Here is a 17333-nt window from a genome sequence, read left to right as displayed (position 1 = left end):
TGTGGGCTATTAGTGTTTTCTTGTTTTTTTGTGGTTTTCATACAAGACTGTTTTTTGTGTGTTTTTTTTTTTTGGTTTTGCACCAAATTAATTCTATTATTATAAATTACTAATAAACTTTATTATATTAAAAAACTTTACTTATTTTCTTTAATTCACCAAAGTTTATTTCTAATAACAGATATAAAAAAAATATATAATTTTAAATAAGACGGTGTTTAAATAATAATGGTGTAGTATTCCTTACATTTCTTTAGGTGGGTTCCTTCTATAACCGTTTAGGAAAAAGCATATTTAGAAGCTGTAATTTCATTAACAATATCTCCCATAATGCAATAAGTCAAAGTAAGAGTTGTGAGAAAAGGGTGAACTCCTTATACATGGCTTTAGTGGAGGCCCCCCAAAGATGTCCACCAGCTTGACCCCCCATTCTGCTCCATGTTTGTCCCCTCATCTTATTCAATGAATTTGATAACACTATCCAAAACCAGAATTCAGACTGGCTTTGGCTAAATTAGTTCAGTTTATTTGTTTTCCATAGAATGACACAAACCATGTGCTATAGTCTATATTTGCACCCCCCCCCCCCCACTTAACTCATTAGTTTACATTTTTACCTTTTTATTCATAGCATTTTAAACTAACTTTTTTATTTTATTTGTATTTTAGTCTTGGTATATCTGTCCTTATATTTGCTACATATAGAGCATATAGGGTCAGGGGCTAAAGTCCCAAGTAATGTGTTCAAATCACATAAAAACATGCAACACATTCTGATAGGAAGGGACCTAAGTAAGTCTTTTGTTTGCTTCAAATTTTACTCAAACAATGTCCGCAATTATCGCCAGCCGGTCAATATGTAGAATTTAACCCACTGACAAACAAGCTAAACAAAGTATTTGTCCTGTTTGTTTAATATCCCCAGCTTCTATGTATTGTCCAAAGATCCCATTTTATAAATGTCATTCTGTTATTGTTCTGCTCACCTGGAATTCTCAATGAATTTGTGCTAGCCCAATAACTGTTAGACAGCAGTGTTTGCCACAAAAATAATATCATAATGTAGTCCAGGATATACATGCATTATCCTCCTTCCCCTCCCCCCTCCCCAGGTAATTACAGGAAATTGTTACCAAAACAACTTTAGTTGAGTGAAGCAGGTTTGGGGTGTGTGTCATGATCCTGCAGTTTCCCTGCTCAATAATCTGCCATTTAGGAGTTAAATCACCTTTGTTTCTGTTTATTCAGACCTTGCCACACCTCCCTTGGTTGTGACTGACACAGCCTGCATGAGAGCAAAATGAATTCATTTTCACTCAGATGTTAATTTGTTTTAGAAGTTTCTATCTCCTGTTCTGTTGTTCTAATTTTAACCCCACACAGGAGGCTCCTGCAATGTCTAGAAGGCTATTAATAGAGCAAGTTATATGAGATTCTAAATTAAGCCGATTGTGCAATAAAGGAAGCTTAAACACTAGTTCTCACTTTACAGGAAGTGTTTAGGAAGGGTGTGTGGGTCACATCCAGGGAGGTGTGGCTAGGGCTGCATAAACAAAGTGATTGATTTAACTCCTAAATGGCAGAGAATAGAGCAGTGAAGACTGCAGGGGCATGATCTATACACCAAAACTGCTATAGTGTCCCTTTAATAACATAGGATGTTGCCTGGAATTGAAAAGTTAAAAGTATTTTATGGCATAAATCATGAGTTTTATTTAATATCTATCTTTAATATATCCTGCTGCTAGTTTACAATGCTGCGATATGGTATTTGGATGTTCAACCCGAAACTAAAACCAGTATTGCAGATTGTGTTGCAAACTTTTTTCATCTTGTTCATGGTACAGTGAAGTATAGTAATCAATGAAGAAGATATTGTGGTGGTGTTGTGTGTTTTTTTTTTTTTTTTGTACACAGGGTAATTTGAAAGCAGAAAATTGGCTGAGTTCAATGGACGTTCCCAGATGAGCAGACTGACTGACTGATTTGGTGAGGTTTCTTTAAATGTAAGTCAAAGGTTGTCTGACTGCAGATTTTATGAGTAGGTATCATAGCTGGCCTTTTTTGTGTACTCTAGTTATATCCAGATCTCCTCCTCTATTTTCCTCTCAGTTCCATTTTATCACTTTATCTGTGAACCAAATGGCAGGAAAATTCAGTGTACTACAAAATATATACATAATATTTATATTCTGTATATATTTTGCAGAAAACTGACTCAATTTCATGCTGTAATTTGGTTTATCCATATTGTTTCCCTGAAAAAAAAATATTACGACATTTGAACAATCAGAAACCATCAAATGGCTGCTGGAAGTCCCAAACTAAATGTAATTTTCAGAAAAAATGGTTTAGACAAATTGCCCTTTTTTCACTTAGTATGTAACTGTCCAATCCTAGGGTGCAAACAGGTTCTCAGTGAATCGTGCAGTGACAATACAGCGCACAATAAAATAAACCACCTGTTTATCAAGGTGGAAATGGGCAATATTCTGGGGCCCGATGTGTGGTACAATCACTATGGAAACCATTAGGAAGTCACTTTGCCCAACCATTGCTCTCGCTTTATCACGATAAATGGGGGCTCTGTAAACGTTACAATGTCCAATAGCAATCAGTCTAATTTGTCCTATTTTTTTCCTTTGCCGCAGACAGCATGTATAAAGAGGTCTACATGGAGCACATTTGTCACTTTTATTCCCTCATTCAGATGGACTGGTGTAAACGTTAAGTGCAATAAAGTGATCTATTAAAGATAAACATTTCATGCCCCTAGTCGGAGACTAATATTTAGATCACTTTTCTATTTTGCTGCAGTTGTCGCACAAGGATGCGTATCTAGTGGCTATTTCTAATACATAAAGACAGGCATTATGGATGTATCCGCTGTTTCGACTTCCTCCCTGAAACGCTTTTATACATAATAATCGCTATGATGTAGAATAGTAACGCAGTGTTAAAATACAACGGCAACTACGTCCGCTACATTACACCAGTCACAAGCCCCATAGGTACACTACTAGAATGTAAATTAAATGTAGCAGCTAAATGAAGCCAGAAAGGAGGCAGCAACCTAATCTAATACCTTTCATATTATTTAATCTGATATATTAGAGTGTTAAAATCTACCATATGATCGTTCTATCCCTTGTCTGTCTCTTTATCTCTCTGTGTTTTATCCGAAGATGATGACTCTGATCCTATTCATCTGTTTATGCCTGGAGTCCTGCATACGTTTTTTAAATATTATTTTAATTTCTTTACCAAACTCCAGATCTGCTTCATTAAATGCTGAACTTGTAATATCTCCCTGCTGTATCTGTAGTGATCGTGAGCAGCGCAGAGCGCCCTCTGGCTGTTCTGTGCTCACCCTACACAGAGAAGTTCTGTATGTGTGCTGTCTGTGTGACACAGAGGCCGGTTTCTATGGGGTAATGCAGTGATGTGAAGCTGTCCTACACAGAGAGGAGCTGTGGTGGAGCTGCAGCGAGGACCATAGTGAGAGACCAGCAGGAAACAGAGGGGTACTACAGCAGTGAAACTGGAAGAGAATCAGAACTTGGGAACACAGACATTCTAGAATTAGAACCCTGGACAGCAGCAGCCAACAAGCAGCCCAGCAATTCAGGACCCTGGACAGCAGCAACAAACGGGCAACCCATATATCCAGGACTCTGAACTGCAGCAGGATAAAGGGGGCTAAGCAATTCAGGACCCTGGATAGCAGGAACAGGATAAAGGCAGGTCAGTAATTCAGGACCTTGGACAGCAGCAGGATCAAGCAAGCTCAGTAATTCAGCACCTTGGACAGCAGCAGGATAACGGCAGCTCAGTAATTCAGGACTCTGGACAGCAGCAGCCTCTAGGCAGGACAGACAGTGCAGTCAGGATTTGGGACAGTAACTACAGCCTATAGATACTGTATCAGCTCGCAGGCTGCTAATACAGGCTTGCAGCTCCCTCTCTGTATGGATGTCAACGCAGCTCCTAACGGCGTGGCCACCATCGAAGACAGAATCTTAAGGATCACTGGCTATTATGGCTACTATCCGGGCTACTCCAGTCAAAAACGTAAGGCAGCTCTAAGCATTATCCATTCCTTATATTGCAGACTGAGTGATAAATCTTTAATGTATTAACATGAGTTGATGACTGATGAATCATATTTAGCTACAAGTTTATTATTGTGGAATGTTGGTAGAATATGAAATGTGGCTTGCATCGGTCCGTTCTGTGACAGTGACACTGCTGTTGTAACCTGGGACATTGTATAGATGTCACATAGCATGGTGACTTTAAGAATGCAGTGGGATTTTAATAATGTATGCGTTGGCAGAGGAGAAAAAAAAACACGGTTTATGAATGTCTTTCTGTGATTGCTTAGCTGCTCAGCCTCAGAAATGGGCATGTTTAGTGATTTATGTGCATGATCTGTACAACATAGTGCATAGGGATCTTAAATTGATTGTACAGGGAAGGGAGAGCTGTCTTCCCCAGGGGTTTGTTGACACATAGTATGTGTGTGTGTGTGTGTGTATGTATGTATGTGTATATATATGTATGTATGTATGTAAGATTTGCACAGAAGCATTATTCCTGAATCTGAGAAATCATGGATGACTTAACAGTGAAACTTTTAAACAATATCTATTTTCTCATGTATGCTAAATGCTTTTACATAATGGGTAGCATTGTTTTCATATCTCACTGCCAGATTATGTGTTGTGTTATGTTGTGCTATGGAAGACAGATCAAGGTTGGAGTTATTTATTGCTATAGGCATCTGAATTGCATTTTATTTCACGGTTGCAGACAATTTGTATTACCAGACTATGTAAAACAGATTTATTTAAATTTGGCTTTTATACTCTCCAGTTTGTTTTAACCTAAAATATTTTTAGAAAACATAGTTGGCTTTTACAATTATTCATTTGAAACCTCAATCTTGTTTTTTTTTTTGTTTTTTTTCCTAAACCATATACAGCTTTTATAGAGTAGCATAATTTGTATTCTCATGAAACGAGGCAGCTGAAATAGGACGATTAAACTTCCATAGTGCTATAAAAAGTATAGAGCATGAAACAAAATAAACAATTGAAGAAGAAAAATACTTGGTTGCTTTATTCTGTGTCAGAAACGGGATATACATTTTTTAAAATACCGTATGATTGATAAAATCAATTCATCTTTGAATTGGATTATAATGTATTTCAAAGCTGATACACTGGTAAAGGTAAATACCTGGATACTATTGTGCCTGTCTAATATTTAAAGTGGTTGTTTTTGCCTTGCTTTTATTTGTGTTTTATATGCCTTACTTCCAATGTTGTAGTGCGGTTTTTGGAAAGTTAAGTGTTTTGTGAAAACTCTGAAGTTACTTTCTTAATCATGCAAAAGCAGTAATGTGTGCAAGCAAAACCATATAAGGGGTATATTCTTGGACTAAAGTCTCATATTGCATTGCCATACTATGACTGCCAAAAAATGAAGGCCATTTCATATATTGGTTGTCCTTGGAGGACTGAAATTCTCTTTAATAGGAAATTAAAGTGTATGGCCAACTACTCGAATTGCCCTGACTTATTTAAAATTTATGTAATTAATATTTTCAGAGAACTTGCAATTCTTGCAATTAAACAAGTTTTTGTTTAACCATTGCTATCAATTAACCATACGAGTTAAATTATGCTATTGGTCAAATGAGAAAACAACATTGCTTCTTTGGGTAATAATTATTTCCGTGCATATTAAGTTGATATAATCTGTGTTATTCACAAAAAAAGTGTACTTTTAATAGCAGGCAGGTAAATATTGTAATATCTATAGTCTTCCTTTATATTACTATTCAGGTGCTATCCTCGAGGCTTTATGTAATTTATAAAACTTGCATCGTGAGCGAAAAGCATCTGTCACCCAATGTTCTGGCATTCTCCCAGTGTCGGAATCCGAGGTGGCATTGAATGTTGGCTCTCCTCAAGGATATATAACCCTTATTAAATACAGTTTTGTACTCTGCTGTTTAGTTTGTGGATAACATGTAAGAGATGGAGTTCTTGATCTCTTGGCAACAAATCGAAAAATCTTGGAATAAGAATACTTTTCTTCAGTTTTGCTTTTTAGATTACATTTTAATGTGGCATTTTCATTATTATTATTTATTTATATAGCGCCAGCAAATTCCGAAGCGCTGTACAATTGATGGACTAACAGTCACATAATTGTAACCAGACTAATGGACGCACAGGAACAGAGAGGTGGAGGGCCCTGCTCAATGAGCTTACATTCTAGAGGGAGTGGGGTATAGTTACACAAAGGGTATGAGTAGGGGTAATGAAATAGGTTGCTAGAAAAGTATTCACTGGGAATTTAGGTTATTTTTGACAGTTGCAGGAGAGGAGTCATGGGGGGGATGGAGGGGGAGTGATGAAAAGTAAAGATTGGGTGAAAGTCTAACAGAGAAGGTAAGGGAGTTCCACAGAAAAGGTAGAGTCTTGGAGGCGAGCATCAGATGTGGGAGTACAGACAGAGGATAGATGTAGGTCTTCGGCAGAGCGCAGGGGACTCGATGGGACATATTTGTGTATTAGGGAGGATATGTAGGTTTAAGCAGCATTATGTAGGGACTTGTAAACAAGCACCAGAATCTTAAATTGAGCCCTATATCTAACTGGAGTCCAATGTAGGGACTGACAGAGGGGGGAGGTGCGGGTGGACATGAAAATGAGCATCACCGCCGTATTCATTATAGTTTGCAGTGGTGCAATCACATATTTGTCCTGTCGTGGTCTTAATAGCTTCAGAGTGTGTTTATAGTACTTACTGTCTTTCTGGTTTGACTTGCCTCTTATTTTAACTGTTGTTACCTCTGGAATCCCTGACCTTGGCTTTGGGTATTCAATTAGTCTACCTTCTCCTATCCTCGACCTTGATCTTTCTCCGGGACTAGCTATTCTTTATCAGAACTATCATCTTTGCACCTTATGTAAAGCCTGGCCAATCTAAGGACCAGTAATACGTGCTTAGTCTCTTGTTGCCTGTAGTTTGCGTGTTGATGTAGTACCTTGACAACTTCTTACTCATAATGCTGATCAGTTTGCTCTCCAGAAGTAAAATCGTTGATCATTTAATCACCATTATTATCATGAAAAGATGCTGACAGTTTATACTGAGCTCTTCGGAGAGGACATAACAGATGTTAAAGAAAAGTTTTTTTTTAATCTGTACTCCAGTGTCATATCATCAAAAAGTGTTTTTTTCCCCTTTAAATATGCCCATTGCTTTTTAATAGAGAAAGTTGCTACTGAATTGGATATTTACTAAATTTAACCAGACCACAGCTGGGATCAGAGGCTTGAGAGCAGCAATTTGACTTTTCATTTTCTTTTAAAGAACTAAGCTACTCAATACCTGCCAAAATCCATGTGTTTTATATAGTAGATGGCGCAGTATTGCTTTTGCATATGTATTAACTATAAATGTATCACTTTTGTTTTCTTGTTAATGATTTCACTCCATCCTTCTACACCAGGGGTTCCCAACCCAGTCCTCTAATACCCCTTAACAGTCCAGGATTTATGGATTACCCTGTTGTGTCTAAAGTGTTTTTTTTTCTTTAGAAACAACTGGACTGTTAAGGGGTACTTGAGGACTAGGTTCGGAACCCCTGTTCTAGACTATGGAGCACATTCTGTAAACTGTTAAGTGTGGTTGAGTTGAGAAGAGACTTTTTTAAATTTCAGGGTAGTGACGCTTAGAAAATTGATGTTCTCAAGGTTTTTGAGTTTTGTTTTTTATATTTTGGCTTACAGCTCATTGAATAAATGGCAACATGTTACCTTGCCTTAAACAATAATTTCATGTATTTTTCTAATTAAAGTATTAAAGTTTATTTTTGTTTTTTTTATATTGCATTTTTCTATTTCTGTCAATGATTGTATCTAGTGATAATCACAGGAGGATGAGAGCTTATGTACAATTAGTCCCAATTTGTGTTTCTATGAGTTTTGTAATGTCAGCATTGGGGGCTGAATACCCAGATTTGGAGCTGTTTAGTCCTGGATCACTACAACTGGGGCAGATGGCAGGATGATATTGGCATTTTTGTATGTATTTTTTTTTTATATGGCGGGAGTTTCAAAGCAGCTGCCTGTAATCGTAAGAAAGATCAGTAGTGCAGTGACTCTGCCAGGCACCACTCCCTCCCCCAGGTGACCGTTTGCAGGGGATGTTGGGAAACAGAACTTTGATACTCAACCCTCTATGAGTGATGTAGCAAGGTGGGTTCACATTGTTTACCTGACTCTGCAGCATGTGCTTGTTTCTGGCCATAGCTTTCATTTTGATTTTGGCTCTTCGTGGGTAGAGAGGAAGGGATATCTTATGACACCTCTGTCATTTAATTTGCTATTGGGCTCAGGACTCCGTGGTTATGGAACAATGCAATGGAGTTTCCTTCAAGTCCATTATTTTTTCTTTTGTGAACAATCAAACAGTTTTTAAGGGTTAATTTATTCTAATGAAAACAATTAGAAGGTTGGGATAATGACTTATTAACATTGTATACACGCTATACCAATAATCTCCAAGGATACTGTATACTCCCAATTTAATGGCATCTTTGTGTGTGTTTAATATTAAGATTTCATGGGTTAGCTAGCAGAATGATTGCTTCCTGACCCTAAAATTAGTAACCCAATTACATCCATCAATTCTAGATTTGTTAACTATTTCATAAGAAGAAATAGATTTGCATTTAACACACGGCCCCATAAGATCTGTTTATCTGTGTGTAATGTGTATAAATTCTGTTGTTTTTGTATCATTCTGAAACAAAATGTTTTCAAGATTCCTGTAAAGAAATAGAAAAGCCACTCAAAGGAATTGAATAGATTATCTTTTGTTTTTCCTATTCACATATCATATACTTACAGGAAATATCCCAGATTTTCGACAAGCCTTCCAAACACACGTTTTATTGAAGCAGCCTGTGGAGTTACATGTTACAAATCAATTCAAGTTCACAAAGGGATTTATTTGTTTAACAGTTGGAGTGATTTCCTGCTAGAGACTTTCATTTCTGTTACCGGTATTTTGGTTTATATATTACATGTTCATTTAGCTGGCAAGGGAGGTACATGTTTTTAAATAAAAATAAATTTCATCCTGATAACACATATCTAATTTTCTACTAAATTGTGTTTTGAATGATTTTTAGCAATTTCAAAGTTAACTGCAGCCTAAGGCTGAGTTAGAACCTCAGAGACTAACAGAGAAATTAAATAGTCTATATGAACTACTCTGATTTAAACACAATGCACAGATTTGGGACATTAGTCCAATCCCCCCAGTAACGTCAAAAATATTGGATGTGACCTTGCGAAGCCACACATATTACTGTTTCTATATTGCAGTTTAGCCCTGGATCCCTTTTGAAGGCTAGGCATTAATATGCAGAACATGTGCAGTTGGTGTCTTCCTTCCACATGTTTGTGCTTACTTGCTCTGTGCTGCTTTTTGAGATCTGCGATGGTAGTTATGGTATTATGGGTGGTAGTATGTGTGCGCAAATGCACCAGACTTCAGACTGCCTGCTGGAACTGGCGTGACCCATTAATGTTTACACTCTGGACGTTTTATGCTCATCACCAGTACTGTTATTATAGTCCATTCTATTTTATTTTATTGTTTTTGTGCATCTCCATTTTGGGATCTTTCTATTACCATCTGGAGACCGGGCCAAAACTTAATTATGGAGACATGCTGTTTTACCACTGATTTTTTGTAAGTGCAATCTTTGTAATACATTTTGTAAATTTTATACAATCTGCACTATTTCTTTTTTCTTTTATTCCTGAGCAAAAGTCATATTGCCGTATAAACGATTGAATCTGGAACTTCTCCTCTCCATATACTGCGAGACAGACACCTGCTTCCACTGCTATCCAGTCTCTATTATATACATCTGATCCTTCATTTGGATAATACCCCTGACAGGGTGACAGGCGTGATTACCATCTCTCTCTTGTAAGTTCTCTACCACGAGCAAAATTTATTTTTGCCATTTAATAGATTCCACGTTCACGATCAGCCATATACAGGTTGTATTGTTTTGTACCACCCTCTACCTGTGTATACCACCCTTGGGGTTTTATACATGCTTCTGTGCACATTAATGTTTACAGTTTGGTCCGTAAAGATCGTTTTAGAACAGAATGCCCTGTTTATTTTGTAGACTGCAATAGTTAAATGAGTGAGTTATTTCATTTTGATATAGAATGGATTAAACCTGGTTTGTTCTGACAGAATCATAGCATTGTTTGTTCTTACATGAGTTAAATCCTCACCGTTGGCAATCCTCCCCAAACTCTGTGTATATACAGACTATATACAACTTTTTTTTTTCTTTTCTTCTTAGGACAAATGATTTTAATGTCCTTTCAAGTTTAAAAAAAAAATTGTACTCTGGTCTCTGTGTGCATTTTGTATACATTTTTGGTACTTACATTAGCTCCACTACTGTTAGGAAATGCATCCCTTTGTGGTACTGGCAAAGTGGAGGAGAAAATTGTTTCCCACGATACAACCCAGTGGCCAATGCTAGGTCACAAGGCCAAGGTAGGAGAAAGGCAGAGGTCGGGAGATGTAGACCTGTCAGGGGTTTGCATTATACGTCTAGACAGCTGCTACGCAGGCCTTGACTAGTGTTGGATTTTTAATATATTTGAGATTTGCCTATTTCAATATGAATGATGATTTATTTATTTTTTGCTTGTGAAGCTGGGCCTTGAACGCTTTACATAAACTAAGGTATGCTGGGAGCTTGATTTTAGTTCGGAACATTGGGTTAAGTCAATCGGTATCTGACTGAGGACCATGCCTTGGTATCGTTTCATTAACCTTGGCTGTTTCTTATATTGCATTTGTATTTTCACACAGTTGACTACAAATATTTGTTGTAATTAAGGGACTCTGTGAATGTTGCAAGTCAAGTATAGAATTATATGTTTTAAAGGTGCCACAGTATTGTATTGTAATTTGGCTTTCATGGGTTTATTAGAGCCATCTGCACACTCACAAGTAACTGAGCTTTCTGGAAATGGATTTTGATGTCCCATTAATCAGGAGTGGTTCTGAATTGTGTGTGTTAAAGACCTTGCTAGGCATCCTTGAATTATATTGTTTCAATGCATTGTATCCTAAAGTCTTCTCCAGTTGAGGTTGTTCTCTGGGGAGATAAGTTTCCAGCCAAACTTGAGAGGACCCTTGCAATAGACATCGAGCAATCTGGAGTTTGTCCCATTATTACTCGACCATAGAGTATCCATGAGAGAGAGCATGCTTAGTTAATGATTTACATAGTCCAGAACCTGGCAAACATTACAAATGGTTTGTACCTTAATGGATGTAATTAAAAGTCCGACACAAAAAGCTGTGCTGCGGTTCTTATTTCAAAGCTCAGTAAGTATCAAAGCTTCCTTGGGGAAAATCGTAACAATTTTCAATTTTTCACAATGAAACTTATACATGTGTCGAGTTGTATTTTTTTTTACTGCTTAAGCTTTGATTTTGTCTGAATTGATTCATCGGAACAAATGAAAAAACAAATTCCACTAGTTGTTTGATTTACATAGCATCCTGTCCTGGGACACACAGCCCTAGATCAGTGTGTGAGGATTGTTGTAAGAGATTGACATATATAAAGGGCAATTTTATATAGCATTGCTAATGTTTTTCTAGACTACCTTTATTATTTGTAATAATATAAAGCACTGTGTTAATACCCTATGTTGAATAAGCACCCGTTTTTGAGACAGGCAATTATGGAACAATTCCTTATCTGCTGAAGCTTACATTTCCTGAATTCTGAAGTTTACTTTATGTAAAGCTTGCTCTCAGGTGACCATTAAATAGTACATAACTTACATATTGCATAACTTTTGAAAACAATTTATGGCTTGAATGGTTTTCCGCAATGTTTACCAACAAATCGGTACTTGCTAAAACGTTGGCAAATAACGGGAATTTCCTCGCTACAAAAGTGAATATTTCTTCTTTTTGTTGGCGTACGTCCAAGCTGCAAAATGTAAACACTATCCGGTGGATGATGTCCGTAGAGGAGGGAATGAGTTGCAAACGATGCACATGTTGAGTAGGGACTGGTATTTTGAGCCGCATTCTGCAATTAGTCAGGAATGTTAACTTTAATGCTGCTTTTTACAGACATACAAAGCGCTTATTGTTAGTCATATAATACAAGAGGTAGTAGCTATTTTTTGTAGGACGGCAATGTTTATTGAGCTATGCAGTCAGGATGCGAGTGGGAATCACATAATATTAATTTGAAGGTATTTGATTAATAACATTATCTGTTGTCTCTTCTCTTTTTTTACGTGTGCAGATTTGATTCTGTGCTGTGTAACAGTGGAGACATCAATTCTATGTATAAGTATCTTTTGGCTTTGCAGTCTCCTTTTTACGTTTTCGGAGTGTTTTTGTATTCTAGCAATTATCACTATCTAGTTAACTTTTTATAATTTCTCACATATCCTGTTTGGTGTGGCGATTTGTTTTATTTGGGGTAAGCACGTAAGTCTTAAGCAGCTGATTTAATTAACCCCTTAAGGACCAAACTTCTGGAATAAAAGGGAATCATGACATGTCACACATGTCATGTGTCCTTAAGGGGTTAAGAAGCTATTACCCCACTAATTCTATTATATCCCTGTATGTTATGTTTTTGAAAGTATTTATCCAATTGCTGCTTAAACATCTTTATGGACTCTGATAAAACCACCTCTTCATGCAGAGAATTCCATATCCTTATTGTTCTTGCAGTAAAAAAAAAACATTCCTTTGCCTTAGATGAAATCTCCTTTCTTCCAGCCCAAATACGTGACCCTTTTGTCCTATGTATAGATTTCCAGACATTTGTTTGCATTGGCCCCGGATATATTTGTATAATGCTATCATATCCCCTCTGAGGTAACGTTTATCTAAACTAAAAAAGGTTTACATTTGTTAACCTTTGTTCATTACTAAAATGCTCCATTCCTTTTATTCATTTTGTAGCTCGTCTCTGCACTTTTTCTAGTGCTACAATATCCTTCTTTAGAACAGGTGCCTATAATTGCACAGCATATTCAAGGTGTGGTCTTACCAGCAACTTAGAATGTATGTATTTTATTTATTAAAGGAGGTATGTTGCCCTTTTGAAATGCTTTTTAGCGCTCCTATTATCATCATTTATTTTTGCAGAGAGGTAGCTAGTTGTTGACATTTAAAAAAAAATATATATATATATATATACACTCTAAAATAACTGTGCTCTACAGTTACATAAATGCGGAATAAATCTATTCAGATCATCAGGTTTTTTTTTTTTCCTTGACAGGTAGAACATGACGAAATCAATGTTAATCCTATGGAAGACATGTTTCACCAACCAATTCGGTAGGTTACATCAGTAGTGATTTCAGCTACTGCATTGTCAACCTGACTGAACAAAACCTGTCCGTGTAAATACGTATCGATTTGTGTAGATGTCATTGTGTGTCTTGGCAGGTAAAACTCGTTAATATTATCAGTTTGGTCTGTCTGCTGTCCTATAAATGTAACTATAGCCCCAGACATTAATCAATCACAATAATATTTTCGTGCATTACTGCGTGTCTGTATTTTCAAATAACTTTTATAGTGGTCCAAGATGTATGTGGAATGTAGAACTATAACTTCGCCTGAAAAAAACCCAAAAATCTCTGAAGTGGTTGAATTGATTTTTATTGTCCTCTTTGATGCCGATAGGCTGTAAACAGTTGCTCTAGGTATAAAAACTTCAAATAGCCGGTCATCCAACAGGAGTCAGTCAGTTCCAAGACCTCTGTAAGAAAAAAAAAAAAAAAGGCTTACTGTTAGCATTGAGCTACAAACAAGCAACTCATTAACACAAACAATAAAGGGATTTACAAGAATCCTGCTAAAATGAGGTTTCCCATTCACAGCAGTTGGGTGAGAAGTACAGCCTTATGATTGAAAACTTTGTTTCTGTTAAATGAGGCAGTTTTTTTCCCCCAGTCACCACCCCACTAGTGACTGTCAGTCATACAGCCACGTGAGAGTCTTCTATCTGCAATTGATCCAATTGAATTTATTTTTATGTCTGGTATTGAAAGGATTCTGATTCCAGCTTCCGCATGCTCTCAAAGAGAATCGCTGGATTGGAAGATTGAGGCAATAGCTGCGCATGTCCAATATGTCTACAAAGCCTTCACCAAGATCCACCGTGGACCATTTGACTGGTCACTACCCAGTATGCTTGTGCACAATAGAAAAACTCATTTTGGCTGACCCATGTTGTATGAAAATTCTAATTATTATTTTTTTTGGAGGAGGGAGAGGCTGAACTGCATACATGTTGCAGTTCAACTCTTCAGAATTTTGTCTGCAAAAAAAAGTTTGATATTTGTTTGGTTATGGACTGAAATTCTGACATATCTCCAAGGCTCTGTTGGATAGATAAAGAGGTGTGTCAGAATAGATGTAGAAAGAAGGTCATCAACTATGACAAGGTCATCACTCAGTACTCACTTGTTTAACATAACAAATATGCTTTTACAGTCATCTCCCCCTTCCCCCCCAAACAAACTCTTTCATAAGAAAGGGAAATGTTTAATTTTTTTAGTACACTTTATCACCTTGGAAACTTACTATAATTGTAAATCTATGTTTTATATAATTGGAAATAGCTTTTTGGTGCTCTATTCTACTCCGCTCTTTGTCTCTAGTCTTGTTACCAAGGCCATCAGTTTCCAATTGGGAGATAAATAGTAGGGACGGTAAACATGCCTCATACTATACAGTGCACATATAGTGTTGTTTCTTAATGAGTTAATGGTCCGAAGGAACAGTTTTTAGCAGATTTACAGTGTGCTGTGTATGATGAATGGCCAGAAATGTTTTTTTAGGAAATTCTTTCGTTTTTGGTGATGTAGCACATCCATTAATAGTATCCACAAATCTATATTTTGTGGGCTCTCTCTATTGTGTTCAGTAGGACTGTGCAATACAAAATCCCGTGATATTATATTGCCACACGTATCACAATTTCTTTGGTCAGCAAAGTTCTAGGAACTGTTACAAAGCTTGTTCATTCAAAGTTACAGCAGATATCCTGATGTATTGGATTCATTGAAAACAGTGCGTACTCTAACTTTTGTGATAGAATTACAGGACTATCATCGGCTCTGTAAACTTGGATCACTTCATTTGTATTTAATCAGAATTTGAGTTTAGCCATTTTCATAATTTGTATGGTTGCCATACTCTAAAAAATGGTTAGCCAAGGTAGCACATTAGCATTTAAATGGATGTGGATGATAATGGAAGAAATAATTCTAAACAACTTCAAGGCTGAAAAACCTGGGACATGTTGTACCTTTAGGGGTTACTCCAAATACCATAACCACTTTACTATGAAAAGATGCACAAAGTTTAAACGCTTTGCTGCCGGAGGTGTGTTGGGGAACAAGAGTACTGGGCTGGCTATGGTCAATTATGTGTCTATATCTATGCACAGAAGGTGATTGGCTGAGAGAGTGGACACTCTTAGCCAATTAATGAGCATTGTACAACTCTCAGCAGCAGACCATTGTAAAACGGTTTGCCTCATTACTGGGTACTCATAGCACTATAAACACTAAAGTGGGCTGTATTTGTTATGATGAATTGGGTAACCATTTAAATATTGTAGTTACTGCTTACTAATTGACTAGAAATATCTCACTGTTACATACAATTAAATGGACACTCAGTGCCACAATCACCCTGATGCCCTACCACTGCAAAGAGTTAAACTGTTTTTAATGTATTAACACTTATCGGAGGGTGACAACCGTCCAACCCTTCTTTATAGATATCAAAAAAAGTGGAATACGTTCCTACTTCCACAATAACGTTCTCAATTCTCCATATTTCTCTACAGATTTCTTTGGTTGAGAATGTCAGCAGACTCAACTCAGCCAATGTATTCTATCAGGGGTTTGGGGGGAAAAAAAAGATTTTTCTATAGTGAAATGAGGACTTCTACTTGAGTGATATCAGTGAAACGAAGCTGGAACAGAGGGAACCCAAGTGTCAAGCCATTCAAAGATTGTTTTGACTCATTAAATTGTGACGGTGACAGGTGCCCCCACACACACACAATCAAAGATTAGAAGGTGAAAATGTTAAATGGAAATGTTAAAATATTTAGAGGCACCTAAAGAATGTGTAATGGTTATATCACAGCTTGGTAGTGTTTCTGATGGGGTTGTAAGCAGTAAATCGAATTAAACCAGCAATTAATAACGGACAGGTGATAAAGGATCAGTCTGGGCACCATAACCACTTCATCAAATTAAGTTGTTATGGTGCCAGGAGGCCGTGGTGCTGGCTCACCTTTTGGGGTTAAACCATTCTTAAACCGTTAAAAAAAAAAATCAAGAAAAACCTAATCGAATAGTTTAGAAGGGCGGATTGTTTAGAGCTTGGTTATCCGAACAGGTCAAATTAGAAATGTGTTTTGTTTTTTTTGGTCTGTATTTTGAAGTATAAGGAATGTAAATTGAGGTTTTGAGTCTGGTTTTTAACATGTAAAACCACTGTTCCAGTGTTACGATAATCTGTATTTAGTGAGAAATATGAACAAAGTAATAAATAAATTTAAGACAAATCTCCAAAGGAGTGAAATCCCACGGAGGCGTTCAGTTTGGTCCAGTGTGTATTGGATTTGAGTTAATTGTTTTGGCACATGTTTCTGCGTTTCACTTTGTCACTGTTACTTTAGCAACAAATTCAATTGCAAAGTGATTCAATTTTGATTCTAACAAGATCTACACCCTGAATACCCATTGGAGACTGCAGTGTAAGTTCTAGCTTGAAATATCTCAGTAATTTGTGAAATGCGATAGGTTTGCCACGTGAAATTTAAAATTGACGCATTTAGACAAAATCGCATTCACACATACACACACCATGTTGCTTTCTGTTTTTTCAGTGTTTAGGATTTTTACAAACATTTAGAAAATGCCTTATTTAAAGGAACACTATAGCGCCACAGACACAAATAAATATTCTGGACTCTATAGTGTTAAATTATTAGGTTTCCTGCCCCGCTCTGATCACCGTAAACAGGTAGCTTTAACCACCACCTCCCTCACTGCACTGCGCTTGCTTCCATGGCTGAGATCAATCCATAGGAAAGCATTGGGAGCCTATTGCACATGCGCCGCAGTCCACATTGAATCAATGCTTCTCTATGGAGAGCGTTCACCGTCTCCATGCAGAGAGTGGAGAAACGT

General features: G+C 37.0%; 1 protein-coding gene across 2 annotated transcripts in view; it reads left to right on the top strand.

Annotated features, from left to right (window-relative positions):
- Window positions 1–3435: 3435 nt before the first annotated feature.
- Window positions 3436–17333, top strand: part of SLC35F4 (solute carrier family 35 member F4) — a 119039-nt gene continuing 105141 nt past the window's right edge. The window contains exon 1 of one of the 2 annotated variants that reach the window (XM_063440381.1): window positions 3436–4071. In XM_063440381.1, the coding sequence (XP_063296451.1) occupies window positions 3969–4071 (103 nt within the window). In that variant the 5' untranslated portion in view covers window positions 3436–3968. Of the gene's footprint in view, window positions 4072–13409; window positions 13450–17333 lie in introns of those variants that run through there. The other variant, XM_063440383.1, reaches the window with a different exon arrangement.

Source organism: Pelobates fuscus, chromosome 13, assembly GCF_036172605.1.
Source record: "Pelobates fuscus isolate aPelFus1 chromosome 13, aPelFus1.pri, whole genome shotgun sequence".
NCBI lineage: Eukaryota > Metazoa > Chordata > Amphibia > Anura > Pelobatidae > Pelobates > Pelobates fuscus.
The sequence above is the reverse complement of the archived record's forward strand: the minus strand, read 5'-3'. Positions and strand labels throughout refer to the sequence as shown.